At 34.3% G+C, this 23912-nt stretch overlaps 3 protein-coding genes across 9 annotated transcripts; all 3 read left to right on the top strand.

Annotated features, from left to right (window-relative positions):
• The first annotated feature begins 454 nt into the window (after positions 1-454).
• On the top strand, positions 455-6728 carry LOC123918385 (pentatricopeptide repeat-containing protein At2g13600-like). 4 transcript variants are annotated; one of them, XR_006812759.1, is made up of 6 exons: positions 455-554; positions 1257-3996; positions 4551-4728; positions 4964-5071; positions 5751-5894; positions 6142-6645. XR_006812759.1 is itself a non-coding variant. In XM_045970424.1 (3 exons), exon 2 carries the CDS (start codon positions 1363-1365, stop codon positions 3988-3990), a length of 2628 nt encoding a protein of 875 aa, XP_045826380.1. In that variant the 5' UTR covers positions 455-554; positions 1257-1362; the 3' UTR covers positions 3991-3996; positions 4551-5617. The 4 variants fall into 4 exon arrangements, 1 of the variants encoding a protein (XP_045826380.1); XR_006812760.1 differs by lacking the exon at positions 5751-5894 and having other exon boundaries at positions 6142-6728; XR_006812762.1 differs by lacking the exons at positions 5751-5894; positions 6142-6645 and having other exon boundaries at positions 4964-5617.
• Positions 6729-8084: 1356 nt separating this feature from the next.
• LOC123921897 (aminoacylase-1) lies at positions 8085-12689 on the top strand. Of its 4 annotated transcripts, XM_045974629.1 has the most exons (6): positions 8085-8809; positions 9595-9860; positions 10445-10582; positions 11135-11383; positions 12343-12355; positions 12548-12596. In XM_045974629.1, exons 1-6 carry the CDS (start codon positions 8203-8205, stop codon positions 12583-12585), a joined length of 1311 nt encoding a protein of 436 aa, XP_045830585.1. In that variant the 5' UTR covers positions 8085-8202; the 3' UTR covers positions 12586-12596. The 4 variants fall into 4 exon arrangements, with proteins under 4 accessions (XP_045830585.1, XP_045830592.1, XP_045830576.1 ...); XM_045974636.1 differs by lacking the exons at positions 12343-12355; positions 12548-12596 and adding an exon at positions 12646-12689 and having other exon boundaries at positions 8086-8809; XM_045974620.1 differs by having other exon boundaries at positions 8086-8809; positions 11144-11383; positions 12343-12596.
• Positions 12690-14012: 1323 nt separating this feature from the next.
• On the top strand, positions 14013-23704 carry LOC123899682 (probable protein arginine N-methyltransferase 6). Its single transcript, XM_045950898.1, has 13 exons — positions 14013-14466; positions 15036-15101; positions 15850-15918; positions 16549-16584; positions 17489-17554; positions 17923-17991; positions 19886-19963; positions 20248-20326; positions 20966-21060; positions 21706-21790; positions 22217-22395; positions 23072-23190; positions 23274-23704. Exons 1-13 carry the CDS (start codon positions 14161-14163, stop codon positions 23314-23316), a joined length of 1290 nt encoding a protein of 429 aa, XP_045806854.1. The 5' UTR covers positions 14013-14160; the 3' UTR covers positions 23317-23704.
• The last annotated feature ends 208 nt before the right edge of the window (positions 23705-23912 follow it).

Raw genomic sequence — 23912 nt, 5'->3', positions numbered from 1 at the left:
TATGGGGATTATGTTGGAACGCGAATCGGTTGAACAATTTATTACCTATATTTACAAAATGAAATATTCCTTAAAATTGAAGATGGCCAATCAATTTAATCCCCTATATTTACGAAATGACTACTTAGTCCTTAAAATAGTTGATGTCTGTCAATTTAGTAAATGACGACTCGTTAGCAATACCCTACGTTTAAAATTTAAAACTATGGCAATGTAACATTAATTTCATTTACAAAATGAACAATTCCAAATATGTTTTTTTTGGTAAATCACAAATGTAACATTAAGATTTTCTGCATATTTGATCTCGTATAGTGTGATTAGCTTTTGTCTAGTGAGATCCATTGAATTGGTGTGTTTTGTTGTGTAGCTTTTTGTTTTGAAATTTTGGTATCTGTATAAAAACTACTAAGAGAGACATATAAACGACTAAAATAAAAATTTGTCGAAAAACGCAACGTGCCAATAAGCTAAACATAGTGTGTTTGAGGATCTCATCCTGCAAGATTTTATAGAAAATAAGAAAGATTCAATATCGTGGAAGGGGAAGAGAGGTAAGATCACCTAAATTATCAAAGACATATTTATTCAATTCAATTATTCTAAAAGAAAGATCTATAAGGTTTTACCTTAGTGTTTTATGACTTGTGAGGGTAACAAAGTGTGCTGGTGTTGATACGTAGGTTTAGTATTATTGGTTCCTTTCAGCTGTTTGTTTGCAATTGAAGCTCTCTTTTTTGTAGCTGGCTTTATTTGTATCATAGTCATTTATTTTTTAGCATAGTGGACAAGTGACATTTACTTATTATGAAATACGAACACTCCTCAATTTGGTATGTCTAGATGTCGGACATGCGTCAGTGTTGGACACCTACACAACACCTACATTTATTTTAATATAGTATTTTGGCTTTTTTTATAAAATAAAACTACTACACATATTTTATAAAATCACCCATCTTTTTTTTCTTTAATAACCAAAGAATGAATAATGTAGATAAGAATTTTCTTTATTTCTCAAAAGAAATAAAAGAAATGAAAGAGACCATTTCCATAATTTTAAACTGAATACATAAATATAAGAAAATGTTATTCCAACACAATTTTCATACAAAAATACGATAAATATACACTTTTTATTTTTTTAATATTATTTGTATGCATCGATTTCCATGCATATGAGTGGTAAAAAGACGTGTCAATTTTGTGTCCCAAAATTTTGTGTTTAGATAACACTGATCTATTTTATTTTACAGGAAGTTGATAAGATAACTTAGAGCACCCGCATCCACTCAGAAGAGAAAACCCGCAACAGAGAAAATCCATAACATCTCAAATGATGCACTGATTTTGCAACCAACAATGTCTTACATGCAAATATCTCAAAAGTTGTACGATGCATTCAAGCATTGTAGCTTCTCCCACAAATCCCCACACATTGCTCGCAAACTTCATGCTCAACTCATTCTCTCTGGTTTAGACACTTCCGTTTTCTTACTCAACAATCTACTCCACATGTACTCCAAATGTGGCTTAATACATGATGCTCTTCAAGTTTTTCAAGAGACCCATCATTGTAATATCTTTACTTGGAATACAATGATTAATGCTATGGTTAATTCTGGTCGAATGAATGAAGCAGAGAAACTGTTTGATGAAATGCCTGTGAGAGTTAAAGATTCTGTTACTTGGACTACTATGATATCTGGTTATATTCAAAATGGTTTTCATGCTCGGAGTATTGAGACTTTTAGTTTAATGCTTCGGGAATCGAATAATCGAGGTCGAAATTATGGCCCCTTTTCGTTTACTAGTGTAATGAAAGCTTGTGGCTTGCTTGGAGATACTCAATTGGCTCTTCAGTTACATGACTTGGTGGTCAAGTTTGGTTTTGGAATGGAAACTTCTATTCAGAACTCACTTGTTGATATGTATGTTAAGTGTGGAGATATCGATTTGGCTGAGGCTGTTTTCTTTGATATTGAAATACCGAGTTTGTTTTGTTGGAATAGTATGATTAGTGGTTATTCTCAAACGTATGGACCTTATAAAGCTCTTCAGATATTTAACCAAATGCCTGAACACGATGAGGTTTCTTGGAACACGCTGATATCGATTTTCTCTCAACATGGTTTTGGGGTTCAATGTCTTGCCATGTTTGTAGAGATGTGTAATCAGGGTTTTATCCCAAATTTCATGACTTATGGAAGTGTACTTAGTGCATGTGCCAGCATTTCTGATTTGAAATGGGGTGCTCATTTGCATGCTCGGATTTTTCGCATGGAACATAGCTTGGATTTGGTTTTGGGTAATGGTCTTATAGACATGTATGCTAAATGTGGATGCCTAGGATTGGCTAAACGCGTGTTTAACAGTTTAAAGGAACGCGATCATGTTTCTTGGAATTCTTTGATCAATGGTGTGGCACATTTTGGCCATGACGAAGATGCATTGATATTGTTTAACCAAATGAGACTGAGTTCCGCAGTGTTGGATGAATTTATTCTTCCTACCGTTCTTGGGGTTTGTTCAGGTCAAAATTTTGCTACTACCGGAGAACTACTTCATGGATATACAATCAAAAGTGGGATGCATTCCTCTGCTCCTGTAGGGAATGCAATCATTACAATGTATGCAAAGTGTGGAGATACTGAAAAAGCTGATCACGTGTTTAGATTGATGCCGCTTAGAAATACCATATCGTGGACCGCCATGATCAGTGCATTCTCACTGAGTGGAGACATCAACAAAGCCAGAGAATATTTTGATATGATGCCTGAGCGGAACATCGTAACTTGGAACTCCATGTTAAGGACATATGTTCAAAATGGATTCTCTGAAGAAGGTCTCAAGCTGTATCTTTCGATGAGGAGCATTGGAGTCCAACCTGATTGGATCACTTTCACAACTTCAATCCGGGCCTGTGCTGACTTGGCTATAGTTAAACTTGGGATGCAAGTTGTTGCTAATGCTATAAAGTTTGGATTCGGTTCGAATGTTTCAGTTGCAAATAGTATCATTACTATGTATTCAAGATGTGGACTAATCAAAGAAGCAAAGAATACATTTGACTCAATTGATGACAAAGACTTGATTTCCTGGAATGCTATGCTTGCAGCATTTGCTCAAAATGGTTTAGGTAGGAAAGTAATTGAAACTTTTGAGAATATGTTGACGACGAAGTGTAAACCCGACCATATAAGCTATGTTTCTGTTTTATCTGGTTGCAGCCACATGGGGCTTGTAGATGAAGGAAAACATTACTTCGATTCCATGACCCGAGTTTTCGGCATTTCTCCAACAAATGAGCACTTTTCCTGTATGGTAGATCTGCTCGGACGAGCAGGGTTACTAGAAGAAGCCAAAAGTTTGATTGAAGGAATGCCGTTTAAGACAAACGCCACTGTTTGGAGTGCTCTACTAGGAGCTTGCCGAATTCATCATGATTTGAGACTAGCAGAAACTGTTGCAAAGAAGTTGATGGAATTTGACGTCGAAGATTCTGGAGGTTATGTCCTTCTAGCAAATATATATGGTGAATCTGGAGAGTTAGAAAATGTTGCTGATATGAGAAAACTTATGAAAGCGAAAGGAATTCGAAAGAGTCCAGGTTGTAGCTGGATAGAGGTTGATAACAGAGTACATGTTTTCACTGTAGATGAAACCAGTCATCCACAGATAAAGGAAGTTTATATAAAACTAGAGGAGATGATGAAGAAGATAGAAGGTACCGGAAAATATATTAGTGTAGACTCTTCTGTTCATAGGACTGCGAAATATCATAGTGAAAAGCTGGCCTTTGCATTTGGGTTGCTTAATCTGCCATCTTGGATGCCGATAAGTGTAATGAAGAATCTTCGTGTCTGTGATGATTGTCACTTGGTAATAAAGCTTTTGTCTTTAGTTACATCAAGGGAACTTATCATGAGAGATAGATATAGATTTCATCATTTCAAGGATGGGTTTTGCTCCTGCAAGGACTACTGGTAATCTGTGGTATGCATTCAATATTTGCTTCCTCTCTTCCATTGTTTTACCTTATCATTTTCTATTTCTCTTTCCTTCTCAAAAACTGGCAATCGTTATGTGGGAACTTTTTTCAAGGGTTATGAGTAGATGATGTTTTCTTTGATTGAATTTGATTGCTTGATTATATACTGAGGATCCCCTATTGAAAATAGAACTATTGAGGGTCTCACATTAGATGTTATATGGTTTGGAATAATATTTATATGTGAGAGATATCCTTCATCTTATAAGTTGGTTTTGTAGGGTTTAGTTAATTCCAACCAAAATTTTAAGATAGTATCGATCGGTGTCTTTCCAAGATCCGTCGAGTTACCCACTATTAGGCCACTCGAGTCACACTCCAAATCAGACACGGATCTACATGTACTAAATTGGAGGAAAACTACCCCGTCAGACTTTTTTTTTTTTTTTGTTTACAAATAATTAGATTATTTTAATCTTGCTTCCACTAAAATCAGGTTTTCAAGCTTTGACTGTTCGAGTATTTAATGCATGCCTTTTTATGTTATTGTTGCATCCAGATGATAAGTTTGTAAACTCTACTGAGAGGGACCCGTCTACATAAAACACCAAGCCACCATGTTCATTGCCATGCCGTCATCAGGACACACACGACTCTAAGTCACCCTGCCAAGGAGAGATGAACTAAGAGAGAGTACTAGAAGTTCCATATTTGTGCTTCTTGGAGTCTCTCTTGTGGTAATTATTCTCCAACTCTAACTATATTTGATTAACAATTCATCTATTCAGATTTCTCAGACAATGTTTTGAATCAGTGTAAAGGTCTGATCATTATATATGTGAGTCTAATTCATTTATTCAGTAACTTTGTGTTCTAACTTTTAATCCCTTTTTATGGTTACCCGTCAAAGATAGTTAAGTCTTAGCATTAATTCATCGCACAGAGTGTTTTAATATCCAAATTGAATGGCAGAAGCATTTTATTACAAATCATGGATGGGAGACCAGTTGACTAGCAATGAAAGACCATGATTGCTTTCCAATGCTATTGCTGTGAACACTATTTTAACGTAAAATGAAGGTAAGAAGCTTTCTTCTTTTCAGCTTTTATGTTTCTATATGAATTACTGAATTGAATCTCAGAAAACATAAATCCCAGATTTCTCAAGAGTAAATATTAGTAAATATAGGTTGAAATAAAACATCGTGAAAGTTGCCTCTAAGTACACGCATTTCAGAAAGTTCATCCTGCTGATGAACATTAAAATAGTGCAGTGACTGAACTGCGTCATTTTATCATATTGTGTGCATTGTACTGGTCAACAGGGAGAGATGGTGAAGCAACTGCTGAACAGGATAAGCTAATAACTAATAAGTGTCAGCTTTTTAAATTCTTTAGAAGCAAATACTGCAGTATCGGTTTACATGGTTATGCAGAGTATATTGGAGTATTTGTTTAGCAGTGATTGTTCAGTTTTGGTCACAATTTGATGGTGTGATTTTTTTTTGGAGATGATTTTGTTTAGCTAGAGTTGGTGTTACTAGGTTGCTATTATCAGTTTATCACATTATTGCTGGTATTTAGTCTCAAGATAATAGTTACTCAACCATAAATTTGGCAAGTGTATGACTGTGTGCTTGCTGGTAGCACTATCTGCTGCTGTTATGAAATTTAGGTGTATGATACTGATCAAATGGTTGATAACATCACTAAGCATAATACAAAGGTTATTTTTAATAAGTTAAAGTTCCTTATGCAGAGGCAAAGTTGCACTCAGAAAATATACTATACAGAAGGAATTTGCAGATTCAATATCTGGGTGGGATTGTGCATTGCTATAGGGATTCATCATATTTAACTATCGGATTCAAGTCACGTTTCAGATGTCCACTCCTGAACGTGGGTGCGTGTTGTGAGAGTTCCACATTTGATATTACTTGAAATACTAGTGTTTATGAATGAGAACATCTCTTAGTTTGTAGGGATTTATTAAGGTTTTTTTTATTTTTTTTTTATTTTATTAAAACAGGACGCAAGCCTAATTCTAATATCTTATCCCTTACTATGCTCAAAAAGATATACTTATTTGCCTTACTGGGTGTTATTTTTAAAATACGAAATGCATCTCATGCTTGTGGTGTGTTGCTTAGGGATGCTCGTGGTGACCTTATCCAAGGTTTTTACGGTAAACTTGGGCCTAGTAATTCCCAGTGTGGTGAAATGTGGAGCCTGGTCCATGCTATGCACGTAGTATGTCAACTTCAACTTGAGCTCGACCAAGTTATTTTCGAAATAGACTCTTCTATTGTTACAGCAGTTGTCCTTACCAGAGCTACATCTATCTCATCTTAAACATCTATTGGAAGAGGTTATTAATCTACATAACCTCCCTGATTGGCATGCTTCACTTCAGCACTGTTTTCATGAGGCTAATCTCTGCAAATACGTTATTCAAGCAAGACCATGATGCACCTTTTATTGGATTGATGGGTTATTTCGTTCCCCATTTAATTAGTTAATGCAATCCTCTATTTATCAAATAAATAAATAAATGAAGTGCATCTTTTGTGTTCAAAATTCAAATGTAAAATAGACACTATAAGTAACTTGATGCCACCAAAAATAACAAAAAATAAAATAAAAATACAGACCCTAAAAATGGATCTAAAGTCCTAGCCCGCACTTGCTTTGGGTTAGGATTTTCTTGTTGTGTTGTTTTTATCCATAAATAAAATAGAAAAAGTAAATGAAAATTGATAGATAAATACGTGTAAAAAATACTTTAAGGATTAAAGATTAGAATAAAGATTATTTTTTGATGGAATTAGAATAAAGATAATAGAGATTATTTTATTTTTTCTTAAAGAGAAGATTATTTTCTCATAAAAAATAAGTAAAAAATTCGCTTTTATCACATTTTATTCTTTATTTATGATTCTTTTCTTACATATTTACCCGTTACGCTCTGTTTTGAAATGGTTTAGTGGCTACTCTATAATTCACACTTTGAGTTGAATAAGTAGAAAATATTGAATTGGATCAAAAAAAAAAAAGTAGAAAATATTGAATTCAAACTCCGATCTTCATATATAATCCGATATTCTTACAAACTAACCTATATTTCATTGGAACTTGTTCCTATTTGTGTTCCATTTGCAAAATAAAAATGTGGGTTTTATTTGAATTTCTTTTAATAAAAGTGTAATTTACATTTACTCTTTATTTTCTCTGCTTATAAAAAAAAAAAACTCTTTATTTTTTCTTTGATTTTCCCTAGTTTCCAAATTCTTTTTGGAATCCGATCAAACAAAATGTCTTTTTGGTCAAGTTGCATAATAGCCAAAAATTTCACCCTACGATATGATGGAAAGAAAGTGACAGGAAAAAAAATTACGAAAACTAATGAATGAACTTGGGGAAGAAAAGAATTCATTGATTTCCGTAATTTTCTTTCCTCTCTCTTTCTCTTTCTCAAACCAAACACACCACGGAAAGAAATGGGGAAGAAAAGAAAACACAAAAACCAATTACAGTAATGAACTTGGACTAAGGTTTAGTCTAGTTTCATTCATTGATTTCAGTGTTTTTCTTCCTTCCTCAACCCTTATATATACTCCGGTCCTTTTTATAAGAAACAATTCACTTTTTAGATTCATTAAACGACGAATGTATCTGATATGTAATCTAGACCAAATACACCAATTATTCAATAAATTTTAAAAATTAGTCGCTTTTTATAAAAAAGACGGAAGATAGCGTACTCCCTCCAATCCTAATTATAAGAAGATATTCACTTTTTAGATACATTGAAAGTTTGATGTATCTGGTCTATATTATTGTCTAGATACATTAAATTTTGAATATATATAAAAAAATGAATATTTTCTTATAATTAGAACTAGAGCGAGTATTCCCTCTAGTCCTATATATAAGAAGAATTTTACTTTTTAGATTCATTGTAAAGTTGATTTATCTAGACTACAATATTGTCTAGATACATCAATTTTACAATAATTCTAGAAAATAAACTTTTTCTTATAAATAGAATCGAAATGAGTATATATAATGTCTCTATCTATCCAAAAAGTCGTACACGTTTTAAGGTTGTTATGCCAAGTGCTGATAAACAGCAGTAGTAGTAAGCACACTTGAAGTACTAAGAACTAGTAACTGATCATCACCACCACTATCACTCTATCAGCATACACACGATGAAGTTCAAAATCCTCCTCATAGCTTTTCTATTATCAACATTAACATCATCATCATCATCATCATCATCATCATCATCATCATCTTCACAATCTTCTTCAGAAGAATCAAACATCATTTCCCGTTTTCAACAATACCTTCAAATCAAAACCGACCAACCAACCCCAAACTACACCCAATCCACAATTTTCCTAACAAACCAAGCCAAATCACTTTCACTCCAATCCCAAACAATCGAATTCGTTTCAGGAAAACCCTTAATCCTTATCAAATGGGAAGGAACAAATCCAGAACTTTCTTCAATCATGCTTTACTCTCACACTGATGTTGTTCCTGCTGAACATGATAAATGGGTTCATCATCCTTTTGAGGCTCATTTGGATTCTGATGGTAGAATTTATGCTAGAGGGTCTCAGGATATGAAGTGTGTTGGTTTGCAGTATCTTGAAGCTGTTAGGAGACTTAAGGGTTGGGGTTTTCAGCCTAAAAGGAATGTTTATGTGCTTTTTGCTCCTGATGAAGAGATTGGTGGACATGATGGTGCTGAAAAGTTTTCTCTTTCGGAAGTTTTTCGAGGATTGAATGTTGGTATTGTGCTTGATGAAGGTACTTAAATATTGTTCTTATTAATTAATACTTGTATCTACTATTATATCTATCTATTCAATTCAATTGAAAGTGAAAAGTATCTATTTCACTCAAGAGCGCTTAGATGAGATGATGGATCTCTTTTAGCTTAACCAAGGTCCTGGGTTCGACCCCTGACTTGGACATGCAGCAGCTTTAAAACTCTCGGGGAGAGTTATCCGCCCATTTCGATCTCTGATCTATTTACCATTATCATAAATACAAAGTAAAGTACAGGAAATGCCTTTTATAATGGAAAAGAAGAAGCATTGTTTAAAGTAGTAAAACAATCCAATTGGTTGCATGTGTCACCATATAAAACTAATTTGGTTAGATTTTAGGCATTTGAAGGACACATTTAGTAAATAAGTAATGCAAGATGTTTTTGGAAACATGCGGTGACCATGCACTTAGCTCGCGGTGAACCTTCAAAGGCTAGCTTTTAGTTGGCTGCATAGTGATGCAGTGACGTGAATATTTCCAAGTGCATGCTAACTGTATTTGGTTTCACTTTGGAAATCATTAGAATTGATTCTGCTGCCTTCCGAGAGAAACAAAAACTGATTTTAGTTGAAATACTGTTTGGTTACTGGTAGGCAAACTTGATTTTGCTTCCAAATCTTGGTTTGACTATGAGTTAAAAATAGTTTTGGGTGAAGTTAAAAAGTTTACACTTGGTCTTGCATCTAACTTTGGAACATTGACTTGAATCTTTACTCGTTATTGAACTCATCTCAGCTTTTTATTCACTTACATACAAACAGGGCTGGCTTCTCCGGATGAGCATTACAGAGCATTCTATGCAGAGAGGAGCCCGTGGTGGCTGGTGATCAAGGCTGTTGGAGCTCCAGGACATGGGTCCAAGCTTTATGATAACTCTGCTATGGAGAATCTCTTGAAGAGTATTGAAATCATCCGAAGGTATCGTGCCTCACAGTTTGACTTGATCAAGGCCGGCTTGAAGGCTGATGGTGATGTTGTTTCTATTAACATGGCCTTTTTGAAGGCTGGAACTCCATCTCCAACAACAGTAAGTTAATTGACTCTAATACTCCATCAAATTGGTCAAACATGTCTTGTATAATGTAGAACTTCAAATTATAGTTGCATGTGAGTATGTCACAATATTTGATATTGCAGACAAGTGCAAATTGATATGCATCGCATTACAGTTGGGGTGACCACTCTAAAGCTTTGATGTTTGCGGCCACCCACAATTATGGTCACGGACAACAATTTCAAACTTTATGTAATAAAAATTATCATCAATTAAAGAAGCACTGATAACTATTTTACGATTGTCATCGAGGGGGTTTGAACTACGTCCCTTTAGGTTATAAAGTCAAACTCTTACCACTGAGCTAACACCTCATAGACATTATTTAATTGATTATTCGATGAATATAATAGAATTGAAAACACGTTCTTGCTCAACATTGTTTCCTATCGTCACATCAATATACTGTTATACATTTTAGTGGAGTCTGCCAATAATGCCATGCTTACATTTGAAATGATACTTTTCATGTTTGTATTCATGCGCTAAGCAATTTCAGAAATTATTACGGTTGAATTCCTCTCTAATGATTCTGTCTTTCTTTTGCTGTGCACCAGGGTTATGTCATGAATTTGCAGCCATCTGAAGCAGAAGCTGGATTTGATATTAGAGTGCCACCAACCGCCGATACAGAATCATTGGAGAGGCGAATTGCCGAAGAGTGGGCACCTAGTTGGCGCAATATGTCTTTCAGGGTAAGTAACTAATAATCTCAGTTAAAGGGTGACTGCTTTGTCTTTCACTTCTATAGAAATCTGCAGCCAGGGGAAATATTGCTATCATTAAGCTTGAAACTTTCTTCTTTTTCTTTTAAGAACCATCCTTTGTATATTAGAACATTTCAGATCATGGCCTTCATCTTCTGCAATTTTATCATCTTTTCTATGTGAAAAAGGTTGATGTTATGGTTGATGCAGCTGGGTGTTTATGTATAGAACATAGCAAACAACATAAAAACAGGGTTGAAAGTAGATGTATATGTACATATGTTGATGTAGATGTATCTGTGTAACATGTTGCGATGACTGTAATTTTGTGCAACTGTTTGTTTGTTGTCAATGTTTAAATTCTTATGGAGAAGGAAAGAGGTAGATAATGGAAACGACGGTGTTAAGTTTTATAACTGGTTCACTTACCCTTATGGCTTTCTCTCAAAATTTATATATAACACAATTGATTATTTTATGAATTTCTTCTTTTTGAGAACAAATTACCTCTTATTAGATTCTCTCTCTAATACATTTTAGCTTGGGCAGTTCCAACAGAAGGTATCTGTGTATGATGCGTCCGGGAAACCAGTCATCACCAAAACCGACAGTTCCAACCCATGGTGGGCATTGTTAGAGAATGCTGTCCAAGAGGCTGGTGGGAAACTTGGTAAGCCAGAGATCTTTCCTGCCTCCACAGATGCACGCTATTTCCGCAATCTTGGATTGCCAGCAATTGGATTCTCACCTATGGCAAACACTCCTATTCTACTCCATGACCACAACGAGGTGATTCTTATAATATATTATGTGCCTATTTGATTATTTGATGCTAGTATGCTTATCGACACAAGTCATGTCATTGTATGATTATACATCTTGTTATTTAGAACTAGAAAGTGAGGTTTGCACTATGTCATAGTTATGATAAGGCTTTCATGAAGATGAGATGCATTAGCTATGTTATGCTTAAAACAGTGTAGTCTTGTACAAAAAATATTCTGGCTGACTTTTTCCTTTATTTTGTTTCCATGTTGACATGTTTCTCAATGCTTAGAATTTGGGTTGGGATTATCTCAACTCTACAAAACTCGTTTGTAAGGTGAGGAAGAGTGTCTCCCACTTATAAACACATTTTTTGGCCATTTCACACCAAATCTGAAACTCTCAATATACACCTTTCATGACTAACATTGGACATCTGGAGTGTGTCCCGGTAACAGATGGCCCAACAGATCTGAGATAGACTCTTATATCATCTTAGAATTTGGGTTGGATCTATCTCTACTGCACAAAATCGGCTTGTATCGTAACAGATGCCTCCCACATATAAATACTTTTTTGTGTCATATCATATCTAATGTATGACTCTCATAAATACTAGTCTAGTTGTTGGCATATTCAGCTTGAATTAGCCTCTATTGCTATGACTTATTTGCCATAGGGATAAGTTTGTTGGAAATGAAAGTGTTCACCATAAATATGTACATAAGAGTCAATGAATATATAACTACCTCAACTCTGTGTTCTGAGAAATGATGTAGGCTTGTTTGATTGGGGTTGTATCTTACTCGGAGAAGGTCGTGCCAGAACATTGTGGTTACACAGAATGACAATGCCTTGCACCTTTTTTTGGACACTTAGCACCTTATATATTTTTGGTTGTATCCTAATGTCATGCACCTTACTGTACCTACATTTAGTTTAGAGTTCAACTTTGACTTATGTTTTGCTTTGTCTCTATGCAGTATCTTCACAAAGATGAATACTTGAAAGGGATCAAAATATATGAGTCAATTATTAAAGCATATGCATCCTTTGATGAACATGGAAGTGATGGAAGGAGCAAAGATGAGTTATGAGCAAGTGGTGTAGTACTCTGGCTTTGTCGGCAGTTTTAGTTTTTGATATGCAACAATAAAGAGGATGCTTGATATGTAAAATAAAGAGGAAATGAACTGTCTAGTTTAACTTTGGCAAAAGCAACTTAGCTTTGTATGAATGTTTTCATAACTAAATTTTCTGTGCATAATTTTATAATGGAAAACTAGTCTATTATCATGGTGGCGAAGTAAAAGCTGGAACATATTTGCAAAATCCAATTCTTAGGTAGCTAACATTTTAAAAGCTAGGTATTTTTTTTCACTCATCTTTTCTTGAAGCTAACATTGGTCATAATCCTAGCTAAACTTGGATTTGATATTTGAATATTCTGGTTGTTCTGCTCTTTAACCCAGTGTGAAGTTTGACATATTAGTGTACAGCCAAACGTTTGTCACTTGTTGTGGTTGCATTTCGACACGACATCAATGTGCATCAATTGCCCACAATGTGAGTCTGAAAACAAAGATGTTTTTCACATTTCTTTTCAATTGCAACCAAATTTGCAACAAGTTTGAGGAGTATTTTTCATAAGTTTACCTTTATATATTGAATTGTTATTGTTATTTGGTATATGCACGCACGAGGGCTGAAATAGAGCCGAATGTGTGAATTTTTCTTTTTCTACCCTCACGTTTCTTTTCTACCCCAAAGAAACGAGGGGTGGGAAGAGAAAAATTCCAGATGTGTTGCTATGCTCTTGTAAGTTGTAACTATTCAACCAATATATTTTTCTTTCATTCCAATTTTTGCAACCTTACAATTCTGTTCCAATTTTCATAATCTTAATATAATTTGTGAGTTGTCATTGATACACATATGAATGACAAACCATGAATTTTGGTTAGGGATTTCAATGAGGCGGGAATTGAACGGATATTATTTTACCATTCCTTGCTCCACCATCTAATAAAAAATTATTTCTACGTTAAAAGTCTACTTTCAAAATGGATTGTTCTATTACTAGGATAATTTCTATCTATACATTAATTTTTTTCTTTATTGAATTCCGAGTTATTAGTGTTTTTTTTGTAGTTGCTACAAACGCGAAAGTCAAAGACAAAAAAGTAGAAATTTACTGAAAATCGTAAAATCCCAATTTTTCTCTCCACTGAATTCCGAATTATCGGCATTCTTTTCGATAGAAACAAAAATGTCAAAGACAAAAGTCGAAATTTATTTAAAAACCGTAGAATCCTACCTAATACTATTTGTTTTGACTAAAGAATGTGTAGATGCGTGTTAGAACACAAGTTAACAAGACCTTTCATTAAATAGTGCATAAACGCCTTTACACCACTTGACTCATGTTTATCTCATCCTAAAATACTAACAAGACCTTTCATTAAATAGCGTCGATACACCATTTTTAACGTGATTAACTCATGTTTATCTGATCTAGAATACTCGAGAAATTATCCACAAATCCTAAGAAATACCGAAATTACTAGTGTCGGACGTCAAGATCGGGGTTCGAACCCCGATCACTCCACTTTGTGTGTGAATTTTCGTTGGCTTTGCCATTTCGTGAGAGATTAGTTTTGCGGTTGGGCAAATATTACGTGGACACCAAAAAGCAGCTCACCTCACTTTATGACAGTGTCGTCATCATATATATAGCCTAGTTACGCAGAAACCGTACAAAAGCTCAGTTGTGTTGTGAAACAGCGAGAGTGAAGTGAGTGATGTTTTTGAACGATAATAACAATACTAACGGCTACAACCACCATCAACCACCGTCACCACCGCCGCCGGGAATGTTGCAAACTCACAGTCACCATGACCGTGCTCGCCGTGGCACTCGCCGTTCACGTGCTTCCGCTTCCACTTCTAATTCCATTGTTAGGGTTTCCGATACCGAACAACAACCACCACCACCACCACAAGACCAACAACAACAACAACAACCTAATCGATCTCCTTGCACCGATTACGATATGGCGTATTTTCATTCCTATGCTCACCTCGGTATTCACCAAGAAATGATCAAGGTTTTCAACTCCACCATTTTTCTTTTCTTTTCTTTAATCTTTTTCAATTTTGTTACTTTCTTCATTCTAATGTTTCTCAATTATACATTACACATTGTGTTTGATATTTGAATGTCATAAACCCTAGTTTACCTTATATTGCTTTTGTTCTTTGATTCTTAGAACTAGCTTTTACCTTTCCTTATATACTAATACTAGTACATACTGTAAACTTGAATATCTGAATGGTGTAAAAATTACATACACAGTTTATGTTGTATTTGGCTTGCTTGTTTAATTTGATTAATTTGTAAATGTAAATGATAATATATTCTTGGCTATCTTGGTTAATTTCTTTATGTTAATTTTAAATGTAAATGATAATATATTGAATGTATTCGTATACTTCAAGTTGATTAACAGATATGTTGAGGGTAGGACTAGGGCAGCATTGCTTCATTGTAGTTTTGTTTGTTTTACTCTAAGGAGGATTTCTCGTCTTCTAGTTCATTGTAATTGTCTCTCTTTGGTGATTTTATTTTTTGTTGAATGCAAAAATAATCTTTTTATTTTGCCCTGGTTTTGTACAGGATCGTGTGCGGACTGATACTTATAGGGAAGCAATCATGCGGCATCAGGATTCTATTGCTGGAAAAGTAATTTCGTAATAACACATACAGTGTTATCAATAGATTTGAAAATTTTCCGTGCGTTGATTTTGTTTTGTATGGCGGAAATTAGTAGAAGTGGAATTTATTATATTCTTTTCGGAGAATTTGGTTCGGAGTTTTACTAACTCTGCTCAGGCTCAGTTAGATTTGGATAAATTAAAAAGTAAATTTATTTATTTAGTCCACGTTTACTGTGTGAAAATATTTTCTATTTTCATTTTCTAAACTATGTGTTCAATTTAACCATTGTGATGGAGAGAAATGAAATGCTAGCTACAGATGATGCATTTATGGAAATAATGATAACAATTTTTTTTGCATTTTTATTGTTTCCATAAAATGGCCACAATTGTTCGCTTCAAGAGTCTATTACTGCTTTCCATTTATTCTTTTGTGAATTGTTGCAATATGATAAAATTAATATCAATGATCGTTGTTAATACAAATATGATACTTTTATTTATATCTAATTGCTATTACTACTCTTGGTAGAAAATGAGGACTTTGTTCAACTCCAAGTGAATTAGGTAGCATTCCAAACCATCTGGAGTGCCTCTTGTAGGGGGGTCTGTTATTGGTTGGTTGATAGGTTAAACATATGTCACATATTGACGGTTCTTGCATGATTTGCTTTTTTGTATGGTTTGAAATGAAGTTTATTCTTGCTTTTCAACGTTCCCTGTACTCCTACATAGTTCCTCTCCTTTTTCCCTTAATTATTGTCTGTCTTCAGGTCGTAGTTGATGTTGGATGCGGTACAGGAATCCTTTCCATATTTTGTGCTCAGGCCGGTGCAAAGCGGGTAAGCTCTTTTAGATTGATATTGGTATACTCTTTTAGTTGATAATGAAATAATGGCATTTTATATTTTGCTAAAAAAATGTATGTTTCATCAAAATGAAAGCAAAACTGTTTAATTTTTTTAAATCCATTTTTCAGTTTCCGCCTCATGAACCTTTGTACTTTTTTACATGTTTTTATCATAGAAGAAGGAATATCGTTTTTAGTTTCTTTTTCAACATTGTTAGATAGATATGGCATATTCTGTTTAATTCTTTTAGTTTTAGTTGTTCAAATCAGGATTTATCGAGGAATTTTATTTTGGGTTTTAACGCCCGTATATATTACTTATATAATCTGGGGTTGCTGGATGCTGTGGCTGTATCATGGATAGGTTGATTTTATGCCTTGTTTTAATTTCTATTCTTCTCTACTCCTTTTGTTTAATATTTTTAAACTGTGGAGGATCATGGGTGATTTAAATTTTTAGTTGACTTATACTCGTTGGATTAAGACTTTCTATAACAGGATTTGCTGAAGCCTATTTCTTTTGTTTTTCATAATTTTAATTAAGCTTTTAATCTAGTATTTTCAACCTATGGTTTATTCCAAAGTGTTTGTCATCGATGGTTATGGAATTTTATCTTTCCAGGTGTATGCAGTTGATGCCAGTGACATTGCTCTGCAGGTAATAATTTCAAAGATAACTTTTTATTGGTATAAGCCGTATTTAGTTAACATGGATATGGGTAAAAAATTCAACATCATGACATTGTTTACAAGAAAGTAGAAACTAACTCATACCCAATTCACTACGACTAATTTTATACCTGTACAACAACCAACCCTTACTCAACTAGATGCTTCTGGTCTTTCTTTGAACCCATGATGTATATTCGGAAAAAGGTTGATCTCCTTGCTCTTTGCATGTTACAATCCTCTTGCCGCTGAGCCCTCCCTTTCATTTCAGTCCATAGAGACAAAATGTAGGATTGTTATCAACAGTTCATCACGAAAGGTAGGATTGGTTGAACTAAACTCACCAGTTAATAATACTAACAGAAATAGAAAATGCAAATAGAATAGAACAACAGTTTTCTTTTCTGCATACTCTCTCCAATTCTTGCTACTGCACGCTTTTCACATTCAATAGGTCTTCCTTTACGCTTTTCTAGTCATTTGGCCATGTTTCTAGTCATAATTAAGATTATTCTCTGTATTTATTATTGTTGATATAGTTTCCTTAGTTTCCTACTTTTCCTTGTTTTGAGAGATTCTTTCTTGTATAGCCCCATTGTGTAATGCAAGTCATTCATTCTAAATTATTTAATTGACTTAACCTGACTTTGATGCCATACTAGAATTTAGGCTTAGGGCTTAAATGAATCCCACGAAGCCGGCTAATATAATGAGAATTGCTTATGCTTTTTAAACCATATCTCTACTTGGGTTCTTCTGTTATAGTTCTTCTCTATCTCTTTTATAGGTTTAATGGTTAAGTTTGTCAATGCAATTAGGTTGTCTATGATGTTTAATAGCACATTTTACCATGAGTTATTGGTTTCAATTTAGTTTTTTGCTTTTGCAAACAGGCAAATGAAGTTGTTAAAGCAAATAACCTTTCTGATGTTATCATTGTATTGCATGGACGAGTTGAGGTAGGTACTTCTGAACAATATATATGTTTTTCAATCATTGTAATATTCTATGGCTTAAAATATTGATGCGAGGTTTGACCTCTATAATTTCCAAACCATTTGTTGCACATTATAATGTTATTATCCTCGTAAATATGTTGGGCAGGTTGGAGAGTCCGAAACTAAGTTACAACAAATATAGAATATACATTACATACTTTCCGTCTAAACATATGAATGTTATTTATGTTTAGCTTCATTTTATATAATACTCTATGCAAATTCTTCTTATCCTGAAATTTTTATTATTTTCCTTTGTTAACTTTATATTAGTTATATTAGTTATTAGGATCAATCATTATATTTACCTCAGCCAATGGGTTTTGCAGGATGTTGAAATTGATGAAGAGGTGGACGTTATAATTTCAGAATGGATGGGCTATATGCTACTATATGAGGTGCATATTAGGATACTTTTAATTTTCTGGGTAAATATGTATTTTGAGAAGTTAAAACAAGTTATCATGAAATCGGTGGAGTAAACCATAAATTAACTTCTGAGGGAAACTGATAGTTTAATAACTAGAATGGATTGGAATTAAGCAGAAGTATCTTTTATCATTATCAGAAAGATGAATGTGGAAAATTTTTGAATTCTGGTGCATACATAATAAAACAGAAAAGTGACTTCTCCTATCCTTACTGTAACTCCTTCTCATCTTGTAACTGTAGCTCCTATATGTGTTACGATGATTGGCTTGAAAGAGAGCTTTGTTACGAGTCCCACATCCCGACATCCGGGAGTGTCACCTAAAAAGTGAGGCTTAGAACTGTAGGGGCTTTCCCATCTAATAGTCCAGTCTTCTGGGTTGGTTCTCTCTTTGGGATTATGCTTTAAAAATTGCTGCTTTTAAAATTACTCATGAAAGGTTCCCACGAATATAGAAGTTGTGGAGTGAAAGCCGCCGACGACATTGATGTTGAATGGTGTTGCATTGTTACGAGTTCCACACCAGGCAGTCTCACCTAAAAAGTGAGACTTATAAGCCTGTAGGCTCGCGCACCATATATACTAGTCTTTTGGGTTGGACTCTCCCTATTGGTTTATACTCCTAAAGTTTGTGAGGTCTCACGAGTGGTGGTATGATAGAGACTAGGGTATTATGGGGCGAGAGCCTTAGAGATGCTCGGTGGAGTATTTAAGTGGCTTGGTTCTTCCCCCTGATAGCTAGCTTTTAAGGGAGAGTTCTCCACGTGGTTGGATACTTTTCAATTGGTATCATAACCTTGATGTCGTGACTCAAGAAGAGCTACCTACAGAGGGGCTAATTGAAAAGGCTGAATAAAGGTCTTAGAGTGTAGTCGCCGGGACAAAGACTCTCAGGAGCAGTGCTATTATAGAGACTTGGGTATTATAGGGTGTTCAAGTCCCACATCAAATAGTATGGGATGCTCTTTGAGTTTTTATGTGACTTGGCTCTTTCCCCATGATAGCTAGCTTTTAAAAGGCATAGACAAATATTTGGGTAGACAAACACGTATACAGTTGAGCTATATTTTGAAATTACAGATTTTGCAAAACAAAATAAAAAATTAAGCACGTTTACAGTTGGGTAGACAAATATTCCTTGTCTTCATGAATATGCCTGTGACTTTGTTGTGTTTAATTTTTTTTTTTAAAGTTGAATGCTTTTGTTTTCACGCTCTGTGAATGCTTTTGTCCATGTTCTTGGTGCTTGTTTGTTTATCTGTGCTGTGGAATTTCTGCTATCACCAATTGCATCCATCAATTATGCTTTTAGATAACCACTTGTTAGAAAATTGTCCAAATAGATTTCGATATACCAGAAAATGTTTTTTCTTTCATATAAGTAATTTTTACTAGATTTGATTGCTTAGTTACAAGTCTAGCAATCTTTTATGGTTGTAGAGATGAAAATATTATACTAGATGAGTGGACAAACAAGAACAGATAAGATCAACGGTGTGTTAGGGAGGAAGGGGTAGCATATATATTGAAGTTGGTTCATGAGAAGTTTCCATCGAATTACATATTAGTACTTAAATTCGTATAATAACAAGTTAAAAACATATTATCTCAATTGTTACTATCTATAGAAATGTGAAAGGTACAGTTGTAATTTGTTGAGAATTATCTTCTTTTTGGGAGGAGGAACCAAAATAACAAACAAAATCTAGAACGTTTGTTTTTTTCCTTATTATTCTTGTTCTCCTTTTTACATTTTCGGTAGGATTGGGGAAGGGTGTGCATGACTACTTCAGTTTTAATATGGGTCTTCTCAGCTCTACTTTTATGATTCATAATGGTTTGAAGATTTTATTTTCTTACAGAGCATGCTTGGGAGTGTTATTACTGCCAGAGATCGCTGGCTCAAACCTGGTGGTCTTATTTTTCCTTCAAGTGCAACGGTATTTCTATTTACTTTTACTAATAAGTACATATGTAGTTTATTGTTTATGCTATCGTTAATACATTTTCTACAAAGCTATTTTGTCGGGTACAATCCCAGCCTAATTGGAGTTATGCTTATTGGTTAGTTATACATGAAGCTTAGAATTGCTATAATGTATCCGGGAACTCAGTAATTACTGGATTCGGTTTATCTTTTACCCAATATTACAATAATGCTGAGCTTTTGGTGTCTTGCCCAAAATATGAAAAATTGCTGACCTCTTGGTTTACTTTTCCCCAGTTGTACATGGCTCCTGTTACACATACTGACAGATACAGTGACAGCGTTGACTTTTGGCGCAATGTGTATGGAATTGATAGTAAGTGCATAGTTTAGAAACTTAGGTATCATCCCTGATTGTAAATAAGTTTCAAAATCTATGTTATTGTGCTTGTCTAGACATATCCTGAAATTGGATTTGCTTATTTACTGTTCTTTTGACATTCTGCTATTTTCCAGAATTCATTATTGATAACACTTTATTTTAATGCTTTTCACATCAGAACATGTGTTAGCTATATTAAAATATGAATAATTATAGTTAAATATCCATGCCTGTTTTTTGGCTAGTGAAAGGATAAACCTAGTTTCTCCGAAATTTCAAATGTTGAATCCTAAATCTTGGAGATCCCATATTGACTAGTGATATGGATGAGATGATGGTTATATGTGGGGGGTAACTCTCACTCCCACAAACTCCTATGTTAGGCCCAATCACATTGACTAGTAATATGACCGAGATAGTGGTTATAAGTAGGGGGCAACCCTCTCGCTGCTATCTAGCTTTGAGTTTAAGTTAGGCCAAAATTCAAATTCTAAGACTATCTTCCAAGTATGTTCCTTGTACCTTTAGTGCGCTATTTATTATACTATTACTAGGGTAAACTAGTCTGTAAATATCCAATTTCCTTTCATCTATTGGTTTGCTTATCAGTTTTTACTACTTATTTGGTTGCAGTGTCTGCCATGTTATCATTAGCAAAACAATGTGCATTTGAGGAACCTTCTGTTGAGACGATAACTGGTGAAAATGTTCTGACATGGCCACATGTGGTGAGTATGCTAGTGCTATTGCCACTGTTTACTCTGACTTTTTACCAATATCGTATTCTGATTTATATGCTTGTCAAAGTTATATGTGTAGTTATTTTTCATACTTGAGTTGTGTTTGAAGAAAGTTTGCTTACCTTCAGGCTTAGTATGATGGTTCTATGTACATTACGAATATATGTAAAAACATTTTGTGTATTTCACAATAGATTCTAGCGTTTCATTTTGGACTGTTCAAAACAACCAAACTGAACTACAAACTTAACTGTTGTTTTAAACACAGTTCACCAAGTGAACTCTTTGTAAAGAATTGAACTGTTGCTACTCACTTGTTCCCCAATCAGTTCACTCATACTTTCGTTTTTTATTTTTGTGAACTCTCACACTTACGGAAGAATCTATTCTTCAGGTTCATAACACAGTATCATATCTCTTGTGATTTACAAACTCTCACTCTTCATGTTCAATCATTGTTTGCTAACAAGAACCTTAAATCAGAAATCCTCAATTTCATAGAGATTAGGGGGGATATAAATATCCTGGAGTAACAGGGAGTGTCATATCAAGAGAACTCACAGATGAGGATTTTTTTCACTTAGCTTTATTGATTGGACTGAATGGATTGTATCCTATATTTTACTATTGCAGGTAAAATATCTTGATAGTTATAATGTTACCATCAGCGAGTTAGAAAGTGTAACATCGAAGTTTAAGTTCAACTCAATGATGCGAGGTAACCTACTTTTGTCTATCCTTTCTTTCTATTGATTTGCAGACTTCTGAATGTTCTTCTTGCTCTAATCTATGATGCATAGATACGATAGGAGTATTAGACACGGAAGATATCCATAACGGCGATATCTATTGATTTGCGGACTTCTGAATATTTTTCTTGCTCTAATCTATGATGCATAGATACTATAAGAGTATTGGATACGGTAGATATCCATAACGGCGATATTTTGTTTCTAAGAAAATATAGGATATGATGTGTTAAGGAGATATTAGCAAAATATTATCAGTGCCACCTCCTTCATGTTTTGTTGTGGGTGAGCACAATGCTCTAATGTCATCCAAATTACTAACTAATAACTCTGCATTTAGTGAAATCTTTTAATAACTTGGCATAAATTGAATTCTATTTCATGGTTTTATACAGCTCCACTGCATGGTTTTGCATTTTGGTTTGATGTTGAGTTTAATGTGCCTACGGTAGCACCAACATCAGTTATTGAAAGTCATCAGGTGAATGGTAGTTTGAGAAAAAGGCGAACAAACCCAAGTGAAACACTGGTACTATCCACTGCACCGGAGGACCCTCCAACACATTGGCAGCAGGTCCAGCTTTTATCATTTTATTTTTAGTTTCCAATTTCAATAGGCAGTTCTAGTTTCATTGTTCAGCGAAATGTATTGAAGTATTGTATCACTGCTTATCTTTAGTATATATAAAGCAAAAATGCACATGTCTCTAAACTAATTGCATTAAGGATACAATTATGAAGCTTTACAGTTGAATATCAGCTATATGCTGGTGCCACACTATTGCAGCAAGGGTCCTGGCACCTTGCTGAGTAGCATAGGTTGTGGTGCGGACCACATCCAAGCCCGACCAATATTAAAAAATATACTTAGTCAGTTTGCAATAACATTTTAAGAATATTGCAATAACTGTAATTTTTCACAATAGTTTTTTGTACAAGTTGAAATTAGCTTATGCATTTCAATTAAAAGACCTTTTTGTAAGTGAAGAATCACGCTTATCTTCATTAAAATGTTCTCAAAAATGTAGATGATTTACACTGTGTATACCATAATATATTAGCGAATGATCGTATACTCAATAATGGAAGGCTCCTATACAGAACCATCTATCCCCTTAGTTTTGTTTATTTATGCTGCATTTATATAACTTTTTATGGCTATTTTACATGTTGGAATATAATTCTCAAAATTGCATTTCATTTATATGATACTGATTTTATCGTCTTGATTTTATTTATGTATTTTACAGACATTGGTATACTTTTATGATCCTATTGAGCTGGAACAAGATCAAGTAATTGAAGGTTTGGTGACGTTGACCCAAAGCAAAGAAAATGCCCGGTTTATGAATATTCACCTGGAATACACGTGAGTCGAAAAAATTCTTTTCCCATTGTACCCCCTTTAAAGTAATTTGTTATGGATTCTGATTTCATTCCTTGCCATTGCAGTTCAGGTAATCGATCGTATGTGAAAGAGTCTGTTATGAGATGATCTCCACATGAGACTGTTGCATATATATCTTTGCTGGCTTTGTCCTCCATCAGAATTACGATAATTGTTTGGGTCACGAGAACCACTAATCATCCCTGCTAGATTAGAATATTCTACTGAGGGACTTGTTAGCACATGTAGTTAGGTTAATCAAACGAAATTTTGTTGTAATTCATTGGTCTACAAGGAGTGGTTGAGTTATGTCATAATTCGTTTATTGTTGTAATTTTTTAAGCTTCACTTTGGGGCTGTCATTTCATTTTTCATTTTTCATTTTTCATTTAGGGCATTGCTGGAATATCTTCAACTATTTTTAAAAACCTCATTCTTGTCAATTTATTTATATGAAATCAACTGGTCCTTCCTGGTGGCTTCACTTTTGACTTGACTTAATTGTTGCCCGTTTCAAACAAAATTTTCTTGAAATTCTAAGAATTTGACTTCTCAAATTCTCCCTCCTCTCCTATATCCCAAAAATCATCTTTTAGGTTTAGTAAATATTGGTAAAATTATATATTTAGCCCTTTAACTTAATTTTAGTTAACACTTTAGTTCTTTTTATATAGTTAAATTGCACTTGTGGCCACTTAAGTTTC

This window comes from Trifolium pratense, linkage group LG1 (assembly GCF_020283565.1).
Source record: "Trifolium pratense cultivar HEN17-A07 linkage group LG1, ARS_RC_1.1, whole genome shotgun sequence".
Taxonomy (NCBI): Eukaryota; Viridiplantae; Streptophyta; class Magnoliopsida; order Fabales; family Fabaceae; genus Trifolium; species Trifolium pratense.
The sequence above is the reverse complement of the archived record's forward strand: the minus strand, read 5'-3'. Positions and strand labels throughout refer to the sequence as shown.

Bases quoted from the DNA above. Each gene is read 5' to 3' on its own strand.
- LOC123918385 (XM_045970424.1), top strand. From the start codon at position 1,363: ATGTCTTACATGCAAATATCTCAAAAGTTGTACGATGCATTCAAGCAT.
- LOC123921897 (XM_045974612.1), top strand. From the start codon at position 8,203: ATGAAGTTCAAAATCCTCCTCATAGCTTTTCTATTATCAACATTAACA. The intron at 9,861-10,444 runs GTAAGTTAATTG...GCTGTGCACCAG, and splicing joins GAACTCCATCTCCAACAACA to GGTTATGTCATGAATTTGCA. The intron at 10,583-11,134 runs GTAAGTAACTAA...AATACATTTTAG, and splicing joins GGCGCAATATGTCTTTCAGG to CTTGGGCAGTTCCAACAGAA.
- LOC123899682 (XM_045950898.1), top strand. From the start codon at position 14,161: ATGTTTTTGAACGATAATAACAATACTAACGGCTACAACCACCATCAA. The intron at 16,585-17,488 runs GTAATAATTTCA...TTTTGCAAACAG, and splicing joins CCAGTGACATTGCTCTGCAG to GCAAATGAAGTTGTTAAAGC. The intron at 20,327-20,965 runs GTAAGTGCATAG...ATTTGGTTGCAG, and splicing joins CAATGTGTATGGAATTGATA to TGTCTGCCATGTTATCATTA.